The sequence below is a fragment of the Felis catus genome, chromosome C2, assembly GCF_018350175.1.
Source record: "Felis catus isolate Fca126 chromosome C2, F.catus_Fca126_mat1.0, whole genome shotgun sequence".
Classification (NCBI taxonomy): Eukaryota; Metazoa; Chordata; class Mammalia; order Carnivora; family Felidae; genus Felis; species Felis catus.
Genome location: NC_058376.1, coordinates 46,029,388 through 46,050,116, shown reverse-complemented (window position 1 = coordinate 46,050,116; position 20,729 = coordinate 46,029,388). Strand labels below are relative to the sequence as shown.

The 20,729-nt window shown below is 38.6% G+C and overlaps 1 protein-coding gene across 4 annotated transcripts in view; it reads left to right on the top strand.

Annotated features, from left to right (window-relative positions):
- GABRR3 (gamma-aminobutyric acid type A receptor subunit rho3) overlaps nt 1-19,613 on the top strand; it is a 51,749-nt gene extending 32,136 nt beyond the window's left edge. For all 4 annotated transcript variants that reach the window (XM_006935978.4, XM_019839592.3, XM_045036788.1 and 1 more), the window contains 3 exons: nt 3,535-3,687; nt 12,775-12,971; nt 18,029-19,613. In XM_006935978.4, the coding sequence (XP_006936040.2) occupies nt 3,535-3,687; nt 12,775-12,971; nt 18,029-18,331 (653 nt within the window). In that variant the 3' untranslated portion in view covers nt 18,332-19,613. The remainder of the gene's footprint in view (nt 1-3,534; nt 3,688-12,774; nt 12,972-18,028) is intronic.
- The last annotated feature ends 1,116 nt before the right edge of the window (nt 19,614-20,729 follow it).

Sequence of the window (20,729 nt, the reverse complement as noted above, 5' to 3'; positions counted from 1 at the left end):
TGCATGTCAAAGTGTAATTTATAACTGTTTTCATTTTGCTGTTGTTATGATGAAATAACTTTGGCATATGATAAATTGTAAATAGGTCTTTGCAATGTTTGAAGCAATTAAAATGTCAGAGGGGTGCCTGGGTGGCTCAGTAGGTTGAGCATCAACCTTGGCTCAGGTCATGATCTCATCGTTCATGGATTCCAGCCCTGTGTCGGGCCCTGTGTTGACAGCTCAGAGCCTGGAGCCTGCTTCAGATTCTGTGTGTGTTTCTCTCTCTCTGCCTCTCCCCCACTCATGCTGTGTCTCTCAAAAATTAATAAGCATTTTAAAAATTTCATATATACGAAGCATAGAAATCTAAGAGTATTGTTCCCTGCACAGAATGTATGCTACATATATAATCATAGCAATGACATTTCTTCAGATTTTGAAGCCCAAGTATCCATGAATATACACCCAACTATCCTCTTAAAAATAAAAGGTTAAATTTGATTTCCAAATTCTTACTTCATCAATACACCATTCCATTGGCTATTAATCCAGTTATTAATCATATCTGGGTTTATTCAACCATTCTTCGGTTTCAGAAAGATCAGCATTTAGAAATTTATTTTAATTTACAAGCATGTGATACTTCTGTCTCACATAATCCATGGAATATTAAATGTGGTCTCCTGAGAGCTAAACTCAAGTGTTTTTCTCCAATTAGTATCCTGTTTAAACATATTAGCTTAATCAAAAATAATTTTTTTATGTTTATTTTGTCTTCGTTCCTGTCATTATAACAACCACCGTAACCTGCACTGCCAAATCAGCTATACAGTAAAATCTGTACTTGCATCTCTGGTTTGGAGAGCCAGAAGTAGAGTTCGAATTATGTAACTTTAGTTTCTATTTGATAGCTGCACCATCATGTCCTCAAGTTTTTCCCTTGGCTCCGTCTTCACCACTCCCTGGCAATAGTAACAAGCAGTTGAGGGCTTCTGCCCCCTCATGCCTTTCAGTGCCCCTCACAATCATGCACTGTAGATTTATGAAGGAAAAAAAAATGACTCCTGCCCCTAAAGAATGCATTGACAATTATTCTTTATTGCAGCATCATGTCGTGGCTACAGGTATAAGTTTTGGAGACAGGCTGCATGAGTTCAAATCCTGGCTCAACTGCTTATTAGAAATGTGGACAGGTTGCCTTATCTCTCTAAGCCTCAATGTCTTCATCTTTTGTAACACTCTCTACCTCAGAAGGTTGTGAGGATACATGATTTAATGCATTTAAATAATTTAGAATAAAGTCTGCCATCAATAACTGAGAATACTGTCTATCATATGGTGAGTAACCAGTAAATATTAACTAGTAACTCTCATCATCACTATTTTCATAAACATCATCTTGATCCTTTTGACACAGATTGAAGCCTTTAGCATCAACCACCCGTTGAAGGTGACAGTCTCAGGTGTAAAACTCTTCTTGAACCTGACTCCTTGAACCTGACTGACTCCTCAGTCACTTCCCCTCTCTTGCATTTTCCTGCTGCCAACTCTCCAGCCCTCTCCTTCTTTCATAAACTCCCCTTCTTTCTACTGTGCGGCAACCTGATGGAGGCTGACAGACCTTCCACCCAGAATGTGGTTCAGCTGTCAAAACTGATGATGCCGCACACAAAGCAAAAGGTTATAAAGAGATTTATTATGCATGTAATGAAGTTTTCCAGAGAGAGCGGAGTAAGCTCCCAAGTAGGTCTGAAAATGGCCTGAGAAATCAGAGAAGGGCAACTGGCTTAGAGTTTTATGGGGGTTAAAGGGTGGGACTGGGGGGAATGACTCCCTTGCATGACTTGAATTTCCCATGGGTGCCAAAATAGGGAGCACCCAGCTTTCCTATTAGCTTGCCCAGGTGTGAGACAGAAGGAGAAGGACCAGTGGGGTTTGGGAGCTATGAGGAGTCAAGTATCGGAAGTGGAGTCAGACTCTTTATTACACTACCCAGGCTGAGGGTTCCACCATCTTTCCAAGGCAGCACCACATTTCTTGGTGGTGGAGGGAGCTCTTTCTGGCCTGCAGCTTCAACCACAATAGTACCCCTAGTCTCCCCTGCCCTGAAAAGCCACACAACATAGTAGCATTTCTCCTGATTGGTTGCCAAAAACAAATTTATTCTTCAGAAAATTACCAATAAAGAAAGGACATGTTACCAAAATTTAAGTCATAGCTAAAACCACATACCCTAAGTGTTTCTTTATGAAGTTCTTTCACAGCTTTTACTCATCTCTTTTAATCTCAAAATAATTGTATGAAGCTGTAACATCAGAGAGACTGCTATTCCACTATGCAGCTATAATAAGAACTCTCAACTGCACACAAAAATCAAGCAGGGCTGTGGCATGGGTAATACAAGACAAAATGAGTAGCTTAAAAAATAATGTATATTCTGACTTTAGAATGCACTATGTAATGTATCTATTGTTAACCTTGGTAATGAAATTGTTTGATATTCCTGAAACATATATCAACTGATGATGAGAACCTCAGAACAGGTGGGGACAAGAAGGGTCATCAGCACATAATTGAGAAGAGAATACTGAGAGAATAGTATGCCAATTCAAGGTGGGTTTGCTAGGTATATGTTTTAGGCTGAATTCCTAAATATTGACCTGTTCTGTGTAATAGGTTTGCCATCTTGAGTTTCCTAAGAAATTAATACTGAGACTAGAAGAAGGGTTCTCTAACTTTGCAATACTTATGACTTTGTTTTATAATTTTTCACCTAATAGTCCCTTGTTTTTTGGCTTTAAACTTCCTTGCAGCCAATGTGAAAAGGGAAACCTGAACAAAATTATATGGATGTGACCACAAGTCTTACTTCTGATCAGCATGAATTAATCAATATTAGCAACATGAATCTATTTAATTCCAGTCAGAAGCAAAGAAACATCATCATTTGGTTACTTTTTTGTAGATTTACCTTACATAAATTAATGGTACCCACCAGACTTTGAAATAATACAGTTTACAGGTATTCCTTTCACCCACTCCCTTTATGAAAGCCTCACTGTCTGGGTTCCAACTTGGAATCCAATGACTCAGTAGCTACTGTGAACCTTTTCCTTCACATAAGATGTTCTCTTTCATTTGTTATAGCTAATAAATGGTTTATTGGCTATTGCATGCAGTTATTAGTCATGTATTGAAGACTGGCTCACTTGTAGAAATGATGTGAACACAATATATTTTGGAAAAAAGGTCTTTAAAGGCCATTTCACAAAATATGATTACCATTCATTCCTGAATAGCAGCTATGAAATTTAAGGGGAATCTTTGAATCACATAATTAAACAGACTTCAGATCACTTACAGACTTCAGTTCAACAGACATTGATGGAATGCCAGGCCCAGACCCTGTCCTTGTGCTAGGTAAACAAGGGTGAGTGTGTTCTGTTCCATGTTCTCTAAGAGCTTAGAGTTTAAAGTGGCAGGTCATTTCATGAAGTGTGATGTTTTCATGTGGAAGCCTGTTCTAAGGAAAACTCTGGCTTTTTCTCATAGGTTGGTACAATAGGCTTTTCATCAATTTTGTGCTAAGGAGGCATATCTTCTTCTTCGTGTTACAAACCTATTTCCCAGCAATGTTGATGGTGATGCTTTCATGGGTTTCATTTTGGATTGACCGAAGAGCTGTTCCTGCAAGAGTTTCCCTGGGTAAGGTTTTTCTGAATCTTTGTGAAATGCTAATATCAGAGAAAGTTCAATGAAGGTAAATAAAAAGGGATGATAAGTAGAGAGAAAGGAGTGATGGTTTAGTAGGGATAGTTAGAGACTTACACTCAGGTTATAACATTGATCTCAACAGCCTCAGCGGCAAACTGTAATTGGACTCTTTCCTTGGAAACTGAGACATTAGGTATGAAGCCTGCACCAGCTGACCAAATGCTGACTAATAAGGATAAATTATGAAATTATGAAGCATAAACAGCCTCACTTTACAAACCTATCTCCTCACTTTCAGGAAACCTCCCCATCCCTTGCCCAAACCCATTTTGCTATGCATGACAAACCTTTGCATCATAGAAAAAAGAACCTTCAATCCACTATACTACTGGGTGTCCTAATAAATTACTTCTTGAGATAGGGGGCAATGCCAATTAGAAATCAGGCCTTAACCTAAACACCAAAATCAGAATCAACTGCAGTGAAATTTCAGTTATTGTGGTACTTTAGTTGGCAAGCGATTTCAAGTGGAGAGACATTGCCAGCTTCATGAAGTCACCACACAGGTGTGATTATCTACTCCACCTAGCATGTTATATGCCACTGTCACACATACTGATTTATGGGAACCATTTCAGACCCACTTAGCAGTTACTATGTTCTTACTAAGTGCAGGATGCCTGGCTAAGCACTTAGGTAACACGTTACTTAATGAGAACTCAAGAGTCAATTCCACTTGCCTTCTTGGCTGGTTCAGGGCAGAGCTCCCTTCATTTCAGCTGATTTTGTTTTCACCTGTAATGCTCTATCTAGAGAGAAGATTGTTATAAGTGCTTCACAATCATTGTAATTATCACACAATTCATTCCAGAAAGGGTGATTTCTAAGTTAATGTTCGCAAATTATATGCATACTTCAAAAGACCGTTTGAAAAGACATAAATTGTCATTAATATTAATAATTTGTTCACCTCTTTCCCCTATTAAAAGCTTCAATCTACAAGCATTTGAGGCTTGAATATCTTCATGGGAAAAAATACCATCTGAATAAGTAATTAAAGTATTGTGGCTGTTCCTTCACATCAGAACAGTCATGCCCTGACCTCAGTGCAGCAGTGGGACAGGGTAGAATTGAACAGGAGGCTAAAGGCACATTACCAGCCCTCAAGACAGAATGAGAAAGACATTCAGTCTCTAAAGGTTTATAAACATGATTTTCAGATTCCTGAAGCCAACTACTTAGCTCTTACGCTTTGAAAATGACAAGTAATCAAAGCTGGTTCCAGGGTGGGTTGGGGTGAATGGAAAACACTGAAATGCATTTAAGTAACCCCTGAAATTCTATGCTTCTTGCATCTACATTGGGTCCCTGCAGGGTTGGAAAATTGCTATGCAGATTTGTATAAAATAATATACAAATCAGAAGTGTCCCTTTCCCCTCTACTCTTAATAAAGGGAACTGTAGTATTCCTATACCACTGCTATCTTCTCAGGTTTTTGCTTCCTAACACCCTCAAGTTTTTTCAAAGGTATTTTGGGCTCTGCTTTACTGGCTGTTCACAAATACTACTGGGCTACCTGATTCTCCAGAAGGTCCTTCTATCTTTCTATCTTACTCTTGCCTTTTCTCGGTTGTTCCCCCTCCATCATCTGAAGCTCTGAAGTATTTGACACTATTAAGCATCCTCTCCAAATTCAGAATCAGGTGTAGTGGTCAAGAGCCCAGCCTCATCTTCCTCATCTGCAAAATGAGATGATTAATACAGCCTTCCAAGGTCACTGTATGAAATAAATGGGAGCATTTATGTCAACTGCCTAGGCTGTGCCTGGCCCATAGTGTTTGATGAGACTAAACAAACAATAAGTTTGTTTTCGGTACTCTGTACTAGTCTAGGTTTTCTCCTTTTTTAGACTTTTCTTTCATTTGTACTCCTACTTTGTCTTCCTTCTACTCCCTGAGTAGGTAATCTGGGTAATTACCTTCCAAGGTTTTGCTCGCTTTTGATTCTCTCATCAAACGGAACAAGCCTTTGCTTCTGACTACTGTCTCTATGAAAGCAAATCCCAACCCTGTCTTTATCACAAATCTTTCTCTCAAGTTCTAGATACTACTCCCAGCTGCCCGCCTGGACTTCATTTCCAGATACTACAGGTACTCCACATGTTCAAAACCCAACAAACTACTCTTCCCAACTCTGCCACCCCTACCCAAATCCCACTTATTCTCTTGACTTTTCTTGTTCTTCTAAGGGCCCCGAATGTGTTGAGTCTTTCACTTATTGGACCCTTAATTTCCTTAGTCTTGGGCAGTCATTCTTAGGTTCTTAGGACCCATTTACACCTTAAAAATTATTAGGAACCCTAGAGAGGTTTTGTTTTGTGGGTTATATCTATCATTATTTAGCCATGTTGGCTATTGAAACAGAATTTTTAAAAATCTGCATTAGTCCATTTAAAATTAGCAATAATAAACTCATTAAAAGTTAGCATATTCTATGAAAAATAACTTCTCTAAAGGCATTTTTTAAAGTTTTCTTTTTTTATTTATTTTAAGAGAGACAGAGACATTATGAGTCAGGAGAGACAGAGAGAGAGAGAGAGAGAGAGAGAGAGAACATCCCAAGCAGACTCTGCACTGTCAGCACAGAGCCCAATGAGGGGCTCAAACTCACGAAACTGTGAACTCATAACCTCAGCTGAAACCAAGAGTTGGATGCTTAACCGACTGAGCCACCCAGGTGCCCCATAAAATAACTTTTATCTAAAACAAATAATTTTTTTCTAAAACAAAAAATATTAGTGAGAAGAGTGGTATTGTTGTACATTTTTGCAAACCTTTAATATCTGGCCTTCTGGAGGGCAGCTGGATTCCCATCTCTGCTTCCTCATTCAATCTGTTGTAATAGGTTTTAGTTGAAATATAGGAAGAAATCTGCCTCGTTCAGATATGTGGTTAAAGAGCCATATTTCAATAGTGTTGTGTATAGTCTTTCTTGACATTGCACCAAAACTTAGAAAGTGACAGTTTCTTAAAGGTTAATTACAATGTGGAATCTGATATTCTATCAGCGAATTTTTTTGTACTCTATTAGATTAAAATTCATTGATCTAGCTTGCATTTTGCCTAGATCTTTTCACCCATGCATCAACCATTTGAAAAATACTGGTGCACTGAGTTATACAGATCTTCTCAATGTTCATGTAATTAATTATATAAATTCAAAACCTCACATTTATTAATCTCATCAAAAAGTTTCTGAGTAATGGAAAAACTCTCAAGCTCATAGTGATACATACAAGTTTAACATCATTCTAGTTTTGACTTGAAATCTCAAATTTTATCATTTAGCAACAAACATCATTAGTTGCTTTACTTCAAGTGATAGGCTTACTTTACTCAGTTTTGACAAAGTGCCTGAAGATACCCAAATCTGAACAACCAGAGTTTCTCTGTGAGTTGTTCTTTTAAGTGACAGTGATGTCCCATTTTTCTTTTTTTAAATTTTATTTTTTTTCAACGTTTATTTATTTTTGGGACAGAGAGAGACAGAGCATGAACGGGGGAGGGACAGAGAGAGAGGGAGACACAGAATCGGAAACAGGCTCCAGGCTCCGAGCCATCAGCCCAGAGCCTGACGCGGGGCTCGAACTCACGGACCGCGAGATCGTGACCTGGCTGAAGTCGGACGCTTAACCGACTGCGCCACCCAGGCGCCCCAGTGATGTCCCATTTTTAAAAGTGTCTCCTGTTCGGCTCATAACCCAACTGTCTGAGCATTTTCCCTCAAGACAGCCATTGCTGTTTGGTATGGAGAAGTGCCTTATATATACTGCTCATTTCATCAACCAGAATATTAAAAAGGTATATACACAAAGGCTGTAATTTAATAAAATTAAAAAATTTTACTGATTTCTTTTTACTGTGATACTGACAGTTAAAGAATACAGTGATTGTCAGTTGCTAGACCAGGTGGGTGTTGCTGCCTGAATTCATGATAAGGCAACAGTAACTTTTCCCAGCAGTGCTTCCCACCATTGCAAATATCAACATAGGGAAAAGGTAAACAATGTCTTAGTATTGTGAAATTCATCTTCACTATACAGACCCTCTGAAAATGTCTTGGAGAGCCCAAAGGAGCCACTGACCACACTTTGAGAACTGTGGCTATAAGGTACCTAAATCTTCAGAGTTTGCCTTCTCTATAAAAAGTCCTCAGATATGCTTATCCTTTCTCTTCCATTCCTCCTGCCTTGACCAGTGCTGGGACCCTTGTTAATTTTTCCTGGATTGCCCTAACAGATCCCTACCTGCCCAGGGCCATTTTGCAAGGCTGTGACATCTGATCCAGATGGGGGTAAGGAGCAGAAATCTAGCCCAAGCTCTATGGGACATGGTATGGGATGATATCCTTCAGAAAAAGGGCACCATTTGCTGATTTGCACAAAGCTGTAGTATGGGCTTGTATAGGCCTTGTACTTGCTTATTTCACTTCCTATTCTTCTTGCCACAATCCAACCCTACTACCAGAGTAATATTTCTAAACTCAACTGTGATCACAACACTCTCATCTCAAATGCCACTGAAGTAAATATTCTCAGCTTGGAATTCAAGGTGCCTCTTGAGGGTTGCCAGATGAAATACAAGACACTTGGTTGAATTTGAGTTTTAGATAAGCACCAAATACTGTGTTAGTATAAGTATATCCTGAACATTGTATGGGATGTACTTATACTAACACATTATTTGTTGCTTATTTGAAATTCAGATATTACTGAGTGTCCTGTATTTTTATCTGCTGCATCTTTAACCATACTCCTGCCCCAAGTGGTTGTCTAAGCTTCAACCAGTTTGAATATTCAGTGTTCTCAACAGTCGCTCATGACTAACTGCTTATCTTATCTATAGTACTTCTATACCTTTATTCTTGTTCTTACTCTACCTATCTTCCTCTGTCAAAGTCTTGCCATTTCTCAATGGCCACAAACTTCTACTGATGGCACCAGGCAGACAGACATGGTCTCTCCAATATTTGAGCCACGTGGCACTTTGTATCTCCCCTCAGGTATCTCTTCTACCTTACTTCCTCTATCTTGTAATAGCTATGGGGTGCCTTGGTAGCTTATCCTGTCTCCTGTATTAGAATGTGAATTCCTTAAGGACGAGAATCGTTATTACCATCTTTTCTGTTCCTGTAGTGACTAGTACAGTATCCTGCACATATTTTGTTCTCAATACATAGTTGTTAAATTGCCAATGTTTAACCCACCATGTTTCTAATAACCGTATTTCAGTTACTAACTGAAAACAATAAGGATTCATTGTTGGCTAAGACCTTTCCACATTTGGATTCATTTGCTAAGTAAGGATGAATCATTTGCTTCTTAGGATCCTTTCACATTTGTCATGTTTCAAATGAAAAACAATAGAGGCTGAACAGCATAGAAGTATCAATTGTGATTAGGCGATTTTCATAAGAGATAATAGCTACCATAATTTGGAATGTGGGATGGGTTAAGAATACTAATCTATCTTTCCATATGATTTGGTGTGGAGAGGGAATGAGACTATTATAAAGTTGTTCAAGGATGTTTTAACCCTCATGGAAGGATGAGTAGTACTGTACTTTCATCTCTTCCTTCCATCTCCCTCCTCTTCCCTTGCCTCCATCTTTCTCATTTGGCTCCTCTAGGTATGCCATTCATACTGCATATTAAGTAATAGAGTCATTTACCAGGAACAGACATGGCAGAGAAAGACAACTGAAGTTTTCAGGGATGTAGACACTTACAAAGAAAAATGTCTTCTAACAGAGGATATGACACATGCCTGAAAAAAGTAAATAATTAGGAGTAATTCATTTAACCATCATAGAGGTTACCAGAACTTCTAGGCACTGGACTCTGACACCACCTTTGTGCGGCAATGGTTGTTAGTTTCTAGCCGTAGACTCGTGGTGTTAGGCTATCCAACCTACCTTCTTTTCTCTCAGATCACTTGATATTTTCTTTCTGCTTAGGCCTACAGGGAAAATGTTTTTATTCACTTAAACATAAATGTAGATACCTATGCCTTCAAAAGACCTGTCCACAGCACAACGACTGAATACATGACTGACTCAATAGTTCTATAAGTGATGCCTATGTGCCCTATTGCCATCACACTAGTCAATGAACCTCTCCATCACATGTGAAGAAAAATGGCCAATGAAACACAAAGATCAGTATCTCTCACTAGACCAAAGGGTTCTTAGGACCCTATATGTGTCCTTAAGAGTTAATATGGCATAACTGCATAACTGGCATAATGCATAATATGGCATAACTGGCTCAGGGGAGTTCAGTCCCATGGGCCAGGCCAAATATTGTCTCCTAACACTTTCCTGACCATGCAGAGCAATATTGGTAGGTGAGAAGATAATTTTCTAGTCCTAATCTAAACAGAACCTTTCTTTGACTAAATGGTCACTTCATATATTTAAAGTGCCTTTATTGGGATGTTAACTTTAAAGGGTTTGGAAGGAATACACTTTGTCAAGATTAATGCATTTCTAAAGGAGTGGCTCAAGACATAAGTGTTTTAATCAGTAGATGTAACACTCCTGACTCAAGTTCTATTGCTTTAGGAATTTGTATATCAGTTTTCTCATCCTTTACTTGCAGACTCAAACAATCTCTCCTCCCTACTCACTATTTTTTTTATTGCTCATTTTAAACAAGGAAAATCTAAAATGCCTGTTTAAAACTAAATAAAGCTATAGTAAATTAGCTGTACTAAGTATCCTTTTAAGGAAAATGATAGTTTATTGCTCTCTGGCAAAAAATAGATAATGCAGTTTCCTTTTACTGGCCATCGATTTAGTGGCCTTTCACTAGTCATCTATTTAAAATGCCCAGTAAGATCTATCTGGCATGTAGGAAACTCATATATGGGCTCTAAACCTTTATTTTGTCCATTAAGCCCCATGTTACTGTTCATTGAAAAAAACTCAAGTTCTATCTTCTATATTGTAGAAAACCAGTAAAAAAAAGACATTAAATTTTTTTAACGAATAAGGTAAACTACTAAATATGAATATTAGTGCAGGATTCATTCAGTTTTACCAGTGAAGTCCTGAAAGGAATAGGACTTTTAGCTTTTTGAAAAGCACAAAGTATACCTCCTGACATAATTCTACTCTCAGCTTTATAGTGTCTTCCTCTCAGAGATGCTTCATGTATAGAGATTGGTTTATAATGTTAGAAACAAAAAGAGATCCCTCTGGAATGAGAAGCAGCAGGTTTGCATATAAAAAGCATGGGTTCCACACTCAGAAAATTTGTAGCCCTGCTCCTGACTCAGGAGTTTTTCAAACTCAGGCTGGTTACTTAGCCCCTCTCAGCTCATATTTCTTTTCTGCAATGTGTGGCTAATAATATTTACTTACCTAGGTTTGTGGTGGGTAAACATTCAATAAAGGCAAGCAAGCTTTATTTAATAATCTTGCCCCTCCCCACCTTTCTCTGCCCCTCCCCTGCTTGTGCTCTCTCTCTCTTAAAAATAAATAAAAACATTTAAAAAAAAATCTTGCCTTCAGCTACACATACACTTGTAATGGGAATAAAAAAAAATCACATATCCACATTTATGTAGCAAGGAATGCAAACAGCATTGCACTGCGTATCCACTGATACGCAGATGGTCCATACTACCGTTGTTGGGGAGATCTGGGACTCAGTGAGACAGTGGCCTGTATTTAATGGTAAGAGCTAGAATAGCATTTAGGTTTCTTATCCTGGAGTTTGAATCAGTGTCAAGGTAAGACTCCAGGGCCCTCCCATGGTGACTGCCAAAATGCCAAGTCATTGGTCTTGATCATACAAATGGAAAACTTAATTTGAAATTGAATAGCTCTGTAGATCTGTCATTGTCTTGGATATGGGCTCCCTCAGATGAGAACCTTGAAGAATTATTGTAGAAGGGTGGAAGTGTGTGATGAAAGCTGTCCACATGCTGTGTCTGTACATTTAGGAGTAAATCATGGTGCTCTTCCTGCTGTTCGGGACTCTGTCTGTTGACATTAAAATGTCCTCACAACTTATAAAAATCATTAAGGACTCCATTTGTGCCTCCCTGGTGGGAAGTTAGGAAATAAAACTGTGCCAGCTAGTGTACATTTCAAATATTTACAATACTGTACTTTTTCTCCAGGCAGCACTCTCGCTGCGTCCCTCTGAGAAATTAGTGCAGACACAGACTAGCCCACCCCGAGGCCAGCATTTTGTTAAGGAAATCTCGAGTCACTTCTTTCTCCATTGTGCCCCAGAATCTTGATCTCATTACCTCTGATGCTTATGCCAGAGGATAAAGAAGGGAAAGGAAGAAAAGAAGAGGGAAGGGGAGAGACTGGCCGACAAGGAAGGGAAGGAAAGGGAGGGGGAGGGGTGGGGAATGTAAATGGCATTTCACGGTCAAATAGCAAGTATTTACACTGAACTGAGCCTCCAGGATCACACTTCCATCCTAAATCTCAATTGAACTGTAGTTTCAGTAACAAGGGACAAAGTGATAGCAATACTAATGGCTCATAAGTATTCTATATGAAAGAAAAATACGGAAAATGACAAGATCACTCTCTGGTGAATGAAAGATTAAAGATTGACTCAAAGACAATTTCTTAACAGTAAATTGCAAAGTGACAGGAAAGGGTAGTGGGAATGGTTTTAGAATTTCTTTTCCAGAAGGAATTTTAAAATTGAACACATTTGAACCTTTCTGGGATGGTTTAAAGAGGCCCAACTGAAGGCAAATGAGTGAATGAGTCCTTAAAAATATGTTTGAGTCTGTGAAGTCTTTAGATGGGGGGAAGGAAACATTATGGACAGTTGGGGTGAGGGCAAGGCAAAGAGATAGACAAATCCAAGGAGAGCTTCTTGCTTGGGCTCAAGATGTGTACTAGGTTAACATGCAGGGATTCCTCCTCCACTCCCAGCTTTGATCATCTGAAAGTGTTCCAGAAAAACATACCCTGGTGTAATCCAGCACCAGATCCTAGAACAGAGTGGTTATGTCACTGAGCTTGTCACTGTTCTCCAATGGCAGGAATCACCACAGTGCTGACCATGTCCACCATCATCTCCGGCATGAGTGCCTCCATGCCCCAGGTGTCCTACATCAAGGCCGTGGACGTGTACCTGTGGGTCAGCTCCCTCTTTGTGTTCCTGTCAGTCATTGAGTATGCAGCTGTGAACTACCTCACCACAGTGGAAGAGTGGAAACAATTCAAGAAGACAGGGAAGGTATTGCCTGGCTTTAACTATCTGATCCCTTTTGGAATGTGAAAAAGACTGTCCTTACCTATAACCCTCTCCTGACAGTGTTGTAAGCCCTTGTATTAAGTCTGTATGCCTTGGCAAGATGCAAGTTCACAGGATTTAATATTGAACTTTATTCTGCCTGTGCTGACTGGTTTCCTCAGCATCCTCATTCACCTTTGCCAGGAGGGTTTTCTCATGTGAGGAATTTCTCTCAGTGTGCTCCTCTCCACCGGCTCTATCCTTTGAAAAGAAAGGGTTCAGGTGTAAACTACATCCTTTCAAGAAGATGATGATGATGATAGCTAACATTTAATGTGTGTTTATTCTATATTGGTATTGCACTAACCACCTAATGACACAGCATGTCATTTAATTCTCAGAGTAGCCGCGAGAGGTAGGTACTGTATAACCCTCATTTTACAGAGGTGAAATAGGAGCAGCTAGGGAGTAACTTGGCCAAGGTCACAAGAGGAATTAGGATTTGTTTCTGGGTCTCCCTGACTCCAATGGCTGTGCTCTCAATCCATAAATGATGTGCTTCTCTCCACCAGAGCTAGGATTTATGTTTCTCTTCTTGTTACTTGGGAGAGTGGCAGAGCATAAAGAGAGGTTCTTCTCTCCTTAGGATACTGGGGATAAAAGGTGGTTTCTGGGTTCTAAATGTCATCACATGTTTCTTGTGCCAGGGTTTAGTAAACATGGACAGATTGATCTCTACCTGCTTTGTTTCACAAAGGATCAGGGCACGAGTTCCCTGTTATTATGACAACTGACATAAGATATTGTACTTAAGAAACATAATTAATCTGTTTGGTAGCCTGTACTTAAGGCTGTATATATACATATGTGTGTGTGTGTGTGTGTGTGTGCGTGTGTGTGTAGCATCTATGAACATGATTTTAATGAAATATATTCACATTGGTTTGAGAAATTCTTATATGCATACTCATGTACACCCAAAACATTATTTAATATTTGTTATACCTCTAGTGAGAGTGTTTCTTACTTTTCAGAGTGTTTTATATCCTCTTCTCAAATTGAGCCTTCATCTCAGCTCCATAATGTAGGCCTTGCAGAGATTATTATCTCTATTTTTGAGATGAAGCGGCAGAGTTTTAGTGAAGTGATATGTCAAGAGATTCACAGCCAACAGAGATGCATTTGAAATTCAGATCTCCTGTAATACCACTTCCTTCTTCTATTATATCCCCTTTGAATCAAAGCTGTAATAAGAACTGATTTTGCTTTATTGCTGATGCCTCCGTTTCTTTTGTTGACACTGTGTATGTGTCCCCACCGCACACATGCCCATATGACTTCTAGGCAGATGTGAGAGAACTGGGAGCTTCTGGACAAGTATGCAGTGATGGGTGTGTGCACATCACCTGGGATTTGTTCAGATATTCATTCAGCAGATGTGGGGTGGGATTGGAGTCTGCATTTCTAACAAGTCCCAGATGCCATTGATCCATTGCCTGCACTGAGAATAGCAACAATTTAGATAATCTGTGAATTAAAGGTGACAGAGAAAAAAGACGTGTGATAAGAAAAAGAATGTTGTTGTCGTTCTGTTCTATTTTTATGTGGAAGTGGTTAACCCAAGCAAGAGGCACTGTAGGAATTTGGGCCCATCTCTATCCAGTCTTTTGGTTCCAAACTGTCTACATCTATCCACTCCCACCTGCCACACAACACATATGTTCACACTACCTGAATTTTAGTTTTCACTACTTGGGGCTATACACACTCTTCTTGTGTACCAATAAGAAGAAAATCTTTTAAGTTAGTAAGTACCATCCATTTAAAAAAAATTTTAAGTTGTGGTAAAATCCACATAACATAGAACTTACCATCTTAACCTGTTTTTAAGTGTGTAGTTCAGTAGTGTTAAGAATACTCACATTGTTGTACAAGCAAACTCCAGAACTTTTTCATCCTACAGAACTGAAACTCTGTGCCCATTCAACAACTCCCATTCTCCCCTTTCCCCAGCCTCTAGGAACCACCATTCTAAGCATCCTCCTTCAAAGGTGCAATTATCTCAAAGCAATGTCCTACCATTCATATATTTGTGGGGCAAAATAAAAGAACACAGATTTGGAGTCAGAAGTAGTGATGCCAAACCTAACTCTGCCACTTTCTAGCTTTTTGTTCCTGGATCTCATTCTTCATTTTCAAAATGGTGGAATTTCTTCCCTATTTACCTCATAGGGCTGTTGCAAATAATGTAATAAGTGGGTCTGAAACTTTTGCAAACTGTAACATGCTACACAAATATTGAGTTATTATTGTGATTAATGCCCAGCTCATGTGCTCTGAACAAATAGTGGTTTTAACAAGGAAAGTGGGAACAGGCTGTCTGAGATGAGATATTGTTAAAGGGGTAGGATGCCCTGGTGAGGGGCAGGGTAGAAGGATATGTCTGTAGGTTTGGGGGGATAATTGGTGATACTTCTTTTCTCTACGCCTGAAGGGGGAAACCAGTTTTAGAGAAAGATGTGAAAACCAGGCAGATGAGAGGATGTCACCTTTGTTGTTGATAAAGCAGTTTGGAGTAAGTGCTTAGATATGTGAACAGGAGATCTCACTAATACTTCATCCTGTACTGAATGTGCTTACCCCTTCTGGTCACTGGTGAAGCTAGACAATTCAGGACTCTCCCTCTAAGGATAATCTCCTTTTACCTCACTTCAGAGAACAAACTTAGGTACCAATGCGGATCCTAAAGTGAGGACTCAAAAGGAGCTGCTGAGCCACACATGCTAATTCCTTCTGCGAAACCTCTAGTGGAATAATGCAGGGATAGTGAGAAAGACCGGGAATCTTAGGCTATGGAGTTCCTTCCGATGAAATCACGAAGTGAAGCAAAGCTCATTTCCTGCCACCACCGCCATCACACACCTTGTCCCAACCTCCCCCAGGTGCCAAGAGCTGGGAGAACAGCAAGGATCATGGGAAAATTGTCCCTACTGTTGACCTTTGCCCAGAAAGGAGAAAGGAAATTCTTTTCTTTCTGATTCCTTCATCTGAATGTTTTCCTACTTCCAGGACTTAGAACTCCACATAAAACAGTCAAATCTATACTTTAGATATAATATGCCTTAGGTATGTGCTTATTTGTAGGCTGGAGTGAAAAATTAAAGCCCCATTCTAAAACTGTTTCTATTAGAACAACCAACTTATGAAATTGTGGAAATTAGCACCCTACTGGTAAATTGTATACTGCAAGATTTAATCAATTATATGAATGGTTCTAAATTATCATAGTGTCCAGTGGGATAACTCAGCAGTGTTCTGGGTGGGTATAGTAAAACCGCAAAAGAGATTATACTAGTTATTCTGTTCTCAGATCCAGAGTTGAATATATTATTAGTGTTATTTTTTACTATCTGAGGTTAGTTTTTGAGTCCTGATCTTATTTTATGTTCATATCATCCATTTTCATCTTGTTATGAAAAGTTCCTATGGCTAAAACAAAAAAGGACAACATAACTTGAGTATGGGTCCTTGGTTAGTTTACTGACTACACAAAATATTCTCTATGTCTCTTGAATTCAGTAAAATATTAGTTTTTTTTTATTTTTAATTTTTTTTCAACGTTTATTTATTTTTGGGACAGAGAGAGACAGAGCATGAACGGGGGAGGGTCAGAGAGAGAGGGAGACAGAATCGGAAACAGGCTCCAGGCTCTGAGCCATCAGCCCAGAGCCCGACATGGGGCTCGAACTCACGGACCGCGAGATCGTGACCTGGCTGAAGTCGGACGCTTAACCGACTGCGCCACCCAGGCACCCCAAAATATTAGTTTTTTTTAATTGCTGTGAACCAAATACATGTTTTGGCAGACTTTATTCTGTAGCTTCCAATTTGAATTCTGAATAATTTCAGCCAGTGGTAGCCTGTTCATATTTGCTCATTTTTTTAACTTCCCTATAGATCAAGAAGTGATTTCGTTTTCTCAGAAAGCAATTAGTAACACCTACTTCCTACACACAGTTCTGTATCAGTGAGAACCACCATCTCCCTCAAAGTAAAACCTTAAAGAAAAGTGGTAGTTTAGATTTAATCAGGCACTGGAGCCAGAAAGCATTGATAATTCATTCTCTCCTTCCGAAAAATAAGCCAATTTCAAGTTGTTTAATTGGGCTGTGTTGGTATCATTTATAGGTACTTCTCAGCAAAAAATGAGAAGGGTTGACCAATTTGCATTCAAAGAGAGTAGCTAAAATCATTTCTTATCCCTACTCCAAATTTAAGCATAAGTTGATCACCTGATAATATTGTTTTGGTTTTGGACAAAAAATTACACTGACCAGGCGTATTACTGTGTTTTCTCTAAAGACAAAAATATGTTGAAAAGCAAATCCAATTGGTTTTGCTGATAAATCATATTCAATTTCAACTCAAACTTATGTCAAACAATTCATACTATGCAGAAACAAAGAGGGAAACCTGAAACAGTGTTCCCTTCTGGGGAAACATGCATTGAGTGTAAAAGTCTATCAGGCCAAAACTAAATTAGAAAACACTGACATTATAATTGTGAAACATTTATTTGTATAATGTTCAACTATCTCTATGGAGATAATAATAAACCTTGCTAAGTCCCTATTAAAAACAGATCTCTTTGATAATGTTTTCCGTTTATTATTAAAATGACTTTTAGTCAGATACCAAAAGCAAAACCAGAATTCTATTCTTTAAAATAAGCAAAACAGGGGCATCTGGGTATTTCAGTTGGTTAAATGTCCAACTTTGGCTCAGGTCATGATCTCACAGGTAATGAGTTCAAGCCCCACATTGGGCTCTCTGCTGTTGGCTCAGAGCCTGCTTCCAATCCTATGTCCCCCCTTCTCTCTGCCCCTCCCTGCTCACTCTCTCTTTCTCTCTCAAAAAATAAACTAAAATAAAATAAAATAAGCAGAACATTCTTAGCATTTATTGAAACTCTTTTAAAAATCTGATTGTTTAGACTTTTACTGTAGTTCCTACATATAGAACCATATTCATGGCTTACTAACAAAAAGTCTTTTTGTCAGATTTCTGGAATGTATAATATTGATACATTTCAAGCCATGGCCTTCGACGGTTGTTACCATGACAGCAAGACTGAAATGGAGCAGACTTCCTTTTCTCTACACTCAGAAGAGGACGCCATGCGAGGAAGATCCACAGGTAGCCCCAGCACAGATACATCTCAGATAAAGAGAAGACAATCCTTAGGAGGGCATGTTGGTGCAATCATTCTGGAAAATAATCATGTCATTGACACCTACTCAAGGATTTTATTTCCCACGGTGTATATTGCATTTAATTTATTTTACTGGGGTGTATATGTGTGAGGAAGAATTCCCAATGTATAATACTCATTTTGGAATCAGAGTAGGTTAACAACAACAACCACAACAAACAACTCTTGACTATGAGTTGGACTGCACTTGATTCAACTGGGAGTCAGCCAGTCAGTCACCTCTCTTGGCCTATAGAAGATTTTAAAGTTGACTGATTTACATCTAGGGAAGAGTTTAAGGTCCCTGGAGAATTTGATTCCATACATAAGAGTCACAGGCATGCATATTACAGAAAAATTTCCACAGGGATGGGCTTTGTAACCACTTCACCTAGACCCTCCTTGCTTTCTAAATGTAAACGTTTTGTATTTAACTAAGCAATAAAGCTGGACTATGACAATGATTCAAGAAGCATTGATTCTTAGTGCTAGCCATGTGCCATGCTACCTAACAAAGTTGAATCCTTGTGAGGAAGAACATCAACATCAAGGTGGGACCATGGACACTTATACAGCTGAGATGTACATGAAGAGCTTCCCCGTCCATCTCCAATCAAGTCTTTTATCTTATTTCACTATTAAATTTCATATATTATTGAGTCCAAGGGCAAAACATCTAAACTTTGCTCCCATCCTAATGTTAAATTAATATGTCAATCTTCAGTAATAGAATCTTGTATTTTACAGTTGAGTCATAGCTTTCATAGCTTTCGGGAGGCATTTAGTGAATTATTTACTGTATTTACCAAATATTATTGACCTCCTGTATAAGCCAGTTACTTTATTAGGTGTTACTTAGTCAAAAATGAATATAAAACGGCATTCCTGCTATCAGTGAGTGCACAGCCTATCAGGAACAGTGAACTGGTAGCTTTCATAAATAATAAATATAATAATTACAATAGATGTAAAATAGAGGCTTGTATACTATGCTGTCTGAGTTCTGGAAAGGGGATACCAAAACAAGGAAAAGAACATCCATGAAGGGATGTGGAGTCTCAGTTCATAAATGACTGAAGATGCTTCCAGACATGGTATTGAGTGAACAATTGAATGAAATTTATATATCCCATAGTAATCCCATAGTAACGTTGGTTGAGCCAAGTAAATAAGGTCAAGTGGGTATTAAATAAATGTTTGTTAAGTAGAAAAACCTCTAACGATTAGCATTCATTGTGTAGACTGGTAGTGTGCATGCTTCTGTGTTAAGTATTTTGTGAAAAAGATTCCATTTAGAGATCAGCCCTCAGTAAGAAGTATGAAATATTTTCCCTTCCTGTTTTGACTTTTGGCATTGAATTAAGGGAAATAAATTAAATGGTGTGTTACATTAAGTGTATTGCCATTTATTTCACCATAAAGTGAACCAAAATGATTTGAACTATTTTGTGCTAGGTTAAAAGACAAGTAACTTCCTGCTTATTTACCAGTAACATTGATTTTGGTTCTCTGCTGTGAGTGACATAGGGTCCTAGAAACTTATTTTCCTCTTGGGCACAAAAGTTTTAAAGGCGAATCCCATCTCTATCATGACTTCCCTCACAGGTTAATTCTGGGATACTTCATTCTATTTTCTTAATACAACTTCTCTAATTCCTTCAGAATTTTCCAAGGATTACATTTTTCTAGGAAACTGTCCAAAATTGAACTAATATAATTTATTAAAACCCTTGTCCATTTAGTTATGGATAGACAATAAGTAAATTAGAAAACTAATAGTTTTTAAGCTTGACTTAAAAGGAATAGTAATTTTATAGGATTATATTTTCAGAATACAGAACAGATTAATATGCTAGGTGTTTCTTTGAGAATTTGTAGCTATTATTTGAGGAGAGTTCTACAGTTGGCTTAACATTTCTGATTCTGACATGCTCTGTATACAACTGATGTTAAAAAAAAAAAAAAGAAAAAAAAAGGGGAGAGGGTTCCTGGATGGCCCAATCAGTTAAGTGTCTGACTCCTGATTTCCACTCAGGTTGAGGTTTCTGAGATCAAGCCCTGAGTTGGGCTCTGTACTGACAGTGCAGGAGTCTGCTTGGGATTCTGTCTCTCCCTCTCTCTCTCAAAATAATTTTTTTTTTAAAAAAGGAAAAATCTACAAATGAACAGAATAAATCTATACTGTTCCCTTCTTCTCTTGGGTTCCTCAGATGTTACTGTTTTTCTTCTACTTTGAACTATACCATTCAGAACGTCTAAAGCTTTCCCTGGGCATATTTATTCCACAATTTCAAATCAAATGCATCGCTGAATACATCTGGCACTCTAGACTAAGACTAGGTCTCCACCACACTACTCATACACTCAGCATTCCTCTTGAGGAGTACTAATGCACAACTGTTGGCTGATCGAACATAACTTTTGTTAATGACTAGAAACAGTCTTTGCATTTTTCAGTAATGTCTAAAATACGCTTGCTGCTCAAGAGAATTATTAGAACATTCAGAATC